General features: G+C 37.7%; 2 protein-coding genes across 2 annotated transcripts in view; one reads left to right on the top strand and one right to left on the bottom strand.

Annotated features, from left to right (window-relative positions):
- LOC106086378 (beta-catenin-like protein 1) lies at nt 1–2,248 on the bottom strand. The gene is made up of 5 exons (XM_013251035.2): nt 2,167–2,248; nt 1,371–1,917; nt 449–1,311; nt 191–386; nt 1–131 (listed from the first exon to the last, which is right to left on the bottom strand). The coding sequence occupies exons 1-5, from the start codon at nt 2,194–2,196 to the stop codon at nt 43–45; spliced, it is 1,725 nt and encodes a 574-aa protein (XP_013106489.1). The 5' UTR covers nt 2,197–2,248; the 3' UTR covers nt 1–42.
- A 776-nt stretch (nt 2,249–3,024) lies between these two features.
- LOC106086376 (uncharacterized) overlaps nt 3,025–4,485 on the top strand; it is a 79,513-nt gene continuing 78,052 nt past the window's right edge. The window contains exon 1 of the mRNA XM_013251034.2: nt 3,025–3,074. The gene's annotated coding sequence lies outside the window, so the exon portion shown is untranslated. The remainder of the gene's footprint in view (nt 3,075–4,485) is intronic.

The following is a 4,485-nucleotide window of genomic DNA, read 5'->3' as shown; positions in this document are numbered from 1 at the left end:
TTAAAATGTTGAAATAAAACAAATAATGTACTGTTTATTTCTTCAAAACCGATCAACTAAGGACAAAATATGTGATTCCTCTTGCTCTTTCCAATCAGCATCACCATCATCACCCAAGTTTCCAGCATATTCTAAAAACAAAAAAACATTAGGCTGGGTCATAAATTTCATACAAAAATTCGACACATACCTCGCATTATATTGCGTATGGTCTTCATAGAGGCTCCTCTTAGATTAAGAATCTGGAGAACACGCGATTTAATGGATTCCGCTGTGGCACTTATTTCCAAAATTATATAATCGATCATTTGCAAAGTGAACAGGCCACCCGTTAAGCGCTTAAGGTAATTATTTTCAGCTTCTTCATTTTCATCAATATCTTCGTCCTTTAAAGAAATACAAAGAATGTAAACGCGTGCCCTATAAATTCAAGAGAAAGTATAAATACCCTAGGTTGTTGGTCAATTTCTCGGTCCACTGCCTCTACTTTTTCCAAATATTTCAAATGCAATTCTAGCAAACGGTCAACTTTCTCATGGTCATTCTCTGTGAACTTTGATAGCAGTCTTTGTCTCTGAGCACCTTTACAATTTCTTAGCATAGAGGCTATAACGGCACAAACATGTTCCTCATGGGCATCCGCCGACAAAAGTCTCTTATTTTTCTTTGGAGTTTTCATAAACAAGGGGAATATGGTGCGTAATCCCAAAATATCTACAAATTTATTGCAATTTTCTCGACCATCAGGGCCTGACATTGCATGGTCTAAAACTTTCAGAGAGCCATTGCGAGACATTTTCTTTTCTCTTAACATAAGATTCATAAGTTGTAGACCTTCACCTTTGAGGAATTTCTCTCGATTTTCCTTGGCCATTAGGGCAGAGCACATGCAATTGAAAAGATTCTCCATATACTCTTGTTCTTCAGTAGAGGCAGGATCGTGTTTTTTATAGAAAGCCAATTGCTGTAGTAGAATATCAATGCCCAAGTCACCCAACATTAATTTGTTTTCATAGTTTGTTTGTATGAGTATGGAAAGAATTTCACTGCAATATAATTTATTTGCATCATAGGGAGGCTTTTGTTTCAGCCTTTTTAAAATCCAAGACAACAGACCCTGTTCTGCTGCCTCGGCCACAATGTCATTGTTCATTTCTGTAAGATTCTCTATGATGGACAAGGTGTTGTGAACTCCATCGGCTTCCTCTTTGACCTGTTCATTGAGACGATCTAGATTTTGAACTAAAAGAGCAGTGACTTGTTGTTTGCGCAAGGCTTCTATAAGAACTTCAGCACCATCACTGCTTTCACCTGAACAAGAAATTAAGTTTTTGTACAAAATTTTATTTGATTATATTTGATGCACTCACCCAATATGTCTACATCTGTAAGCTCTTGCAATAAATCCACTATGGCCACTGCTATATCGGAATTAGGATGATTAAGCAATTCCAATAAACTTGGTATACCATTTAATTCTACCAATACTGGATATAAATCAGGCACTGTTGCAACTGCCTTCAATTCTTGTATAACGGAATGTAGGTCTACTTCAGAGTCCATGAACTTCACCGGATTGTCTGAGTATTTTATCCTCAGCTCTTGATTTTTGAGATTTTTCTTCTCGAAAACTAACAATAATTTCTTAAGTCCCTGTTCGTCCAGAACATCGCCTTCAGCTTCTTCACTTTCCACATATTTCAAAATATTTAAGCGTTCTTCCTCTGTTAGTTCGGGATCTAGAAGAGCAGCGGCTACGCCAGTTAAAGGTATGGGTTCCTCTGGTTTGGCAAACTCTGCCGACTCTTTAGCTTGGGCAATGCGCTTGAGACGTTTATTTTTCTCCTCCTGTCTGGAAGGTCTTTCCGGAGAGTAATCCTCATCGTCTTCGTGGGAACGTTTCGGTGTGGCTTCAGGCTGAAAAAAATGTACTCATCATCAGCTAAAGATTTAATTTGAAGTTGAGTTTTATATATATATATTTTTCCGAGCAAGAAATGGGATCAATAGTGCTACAGGCATGAGCATTTAAACGTTTCAGGTCCATGCCGGTATGTATTGTATAGAAAGCCTGAACCTCCAGTTCCATGAGGACACAGACTGTGGCTAACTGCTAATAATAATAAATAATATGCCTTATAGCATAGTGGATACTTTCCTACTTACTTTAAATGACAGAAGTTCTCCAATATCCATGTTGATAAACCAAAAAGAAAAACCGCAGCAAGAAAAAACAGCTGATTTTGGTTTCTAGTAGAATTTTCAGGAAACAAGGCAAAAGTTCAATTAGTGGCATTGCCACTACAACGTAACTTAACGCAGAGCTATGCGCTTCGTGCCATAAAAACATCAACGAGAATAGCTCTTTGACTGAGAATGTGAGATAAAAAAATATTGAACTGGCTCTTCTCGTTGTTTAGGAGCTCTTCAATTCTGTTCGAGAATGAAGTAAAGAAAGGGTGACACAGAGACCAGTCTTTAATAACGAAGTGCATTAATAGGATTCTTCAAACCAACATGATCTTAAATTCGGCAAATTTGCACACACTTAAGAACTTTATTGTGTTGTACGTAAGCAAAAGCATTGGCTTGAAAACAATGTGTACTTGTGTTTGCCCATCTCTGACTTAGAAGCAGTATTTCAAGTGAATTTTTTTGGCTGCAACATCCAAAGTACCAGTAATGGGAAGCTGTGATCCACTGTCAAGTCATACTCGCGCTGGGCGTTTCAACTGTTAACTATCGCAACCGTGGTTTTCGAGCTGATGATCAAGCAATGCAATTTATTGTGTATGAAGTTAATGATATCCGCCGCCACAAGTCGCACTATGGAGAAGCGCTAAGACAATTAAGGAGATCGAATCGGTCGCGCAAATTTAATGCCAACACCCCGCATTGAATGAGAGAAGTTATGGAGTATGAATGAACTTTTTCACTGTCTGAATATGTTTACCGAGTGGAGTGACTAGCAATTGTTTGCTATTTGTATACCTAAGGCGAGTTTCCGAGAGCCCGCTGAGATTCTTCGGCCAAAGAATACATCACAAGGCGGAACACCTAACGAGGCGGTTTAGGTAAGTTATAGTCCATTATTAATTCACTCTCGTACCTCGAGTTGATAAGACTGCAGTCACTTATTGCGACTATAATTCACCCTTTCCTTAGTGGAATGTGCATGGGTGAAATTTGCATAATACACCCTGGGCAAATTTTCTGATATAAATCACAGCGACGGGAGGCCACTTTGGCGTATAGTTAGCATGTCCGTCTACGACTCTGAACGCTTGGTTCCGATTCCTGGCGAGAACATCACAGACACTTTCATCGCTGGTTATCCCCTCCTAATGCAAGCGTCGCTTGAGACACTAAGGTGTCGTCCTCTTTGCTATCAAGTGCTGGCGGTTTGAGTCGAAACTTCTTATCGTCCAAAGAATTCTTGACTTTATTTTCTCAACAAATTCTCTGACTTATGAGACCTCCGATGTATATTCAGGATTGGTTTTGGATTTGTACCTGCTTTAAACTCACCTTTGTGCCTTCTTACCTCAGTCTTATAGATATCCCAGTCCTATTTCTTTGTGTTTTCTTAGTTAAGTCGACCACCAGGAGGTGTCTGCTTACTCCTTGGCTTGCTTACTTCTAGGACTTGTATACAAGCCAAAAGTTTAGGGAGTTCGTGACTCGCTGAACTAATAGCTTATCTTAGTCCTATGCAGTGAAAGTAAGATGTTCTGGTTTAAATTTCAGTGCAGTTGTCCTGAATATCGATAACTTTATTAATCGATAACCGATTAATCGTATCGTGCATTGAGGGCGTGCCAATCGGTAGTTATCATCTATGGTGAGATGTAAAAATGACGTAGGGGGTTTTTATTTACACTGATGAGATAAAAATGTATATTTTGCTGTGCCAAACGGTAACTTTCTCACTATAAACATTTTTTGACGTTTCTGTCAGAGCAAGCTATTTCAAATAATCAAATTTTATTGAAAATAATTACCTATGACCTGCTTAAAAACAAATATTCACAAATAGCAACATGGAACTCTGCTTAAAAAACGTCCAAATTTGTTTTGCTTCTGTCAAAAATCTTACTAGCTCCTGGGCTACTCACTCACAGCTTTTATATAGAACTAAAATGAAATATCAAATATGAATGTTCTCACCAGTTTCCACAACCTTGAAAGGTTTACTACTGAGAGTCATGTTTAACATGTGTCGAAAATTATCCCAAAAACCCGTTTACACATCCGGATTTAAAGCTCTCGTCAGCTGATTTTATAAAGGGAAAACAGATGATCAAGCCATTAAATCTGGATTTAAAAAGCAGTGTAAACTGGGTTCAATACGCCTTCCTGCCGTTTAACTGAATTACTATTGTTATGATAAAATTTACAAAGCACATTTTTCTTAAGTTTTTAGTATTTTTCTTTTGGTTTTTTTATTTTTAACATAAATTAATATAAAAAAAAATTAAAATTAAA

This window comes from Stomoxys calcitrans, chromosome 2, assembly GCF_963082655.1.
Source record: "Stomoxys calcitrans chromosome 2, idStoCalc2.1, whole genome shotgun sequence".
NCBI lineage: Eukaryota > Metazoa > Arthropoda > Insecta > Diptera > Muscidae > Stomoxys > Stomoxys calcitrans.
The sequence above is the reverse complement of the archived record's forward strand: the minus strand, read 5'-3'. Positions and strand labels throughout refer to the sequence as shown.

Coding starts and splice junctions, on each gene's coding strand:
- LOC106086378 (XM_013251035.2), bottom strand. CDS start 2,196: ATGGATATTGGAGAACTTCTGTCATTTAAA. Junction 387..448: donor AAATTGACCAACAACCTAGG/GTATTTATACTT, acceptor ATTTCTTTAAAG/GACGAAGATATTGATGAAAA. Junction 132..190: donor CATACGCAATATAATGCGAG/GTATGTGTCGAA, acceptor TTTTGTTTTTAG/AATATGCTGGAAACTTGGGT.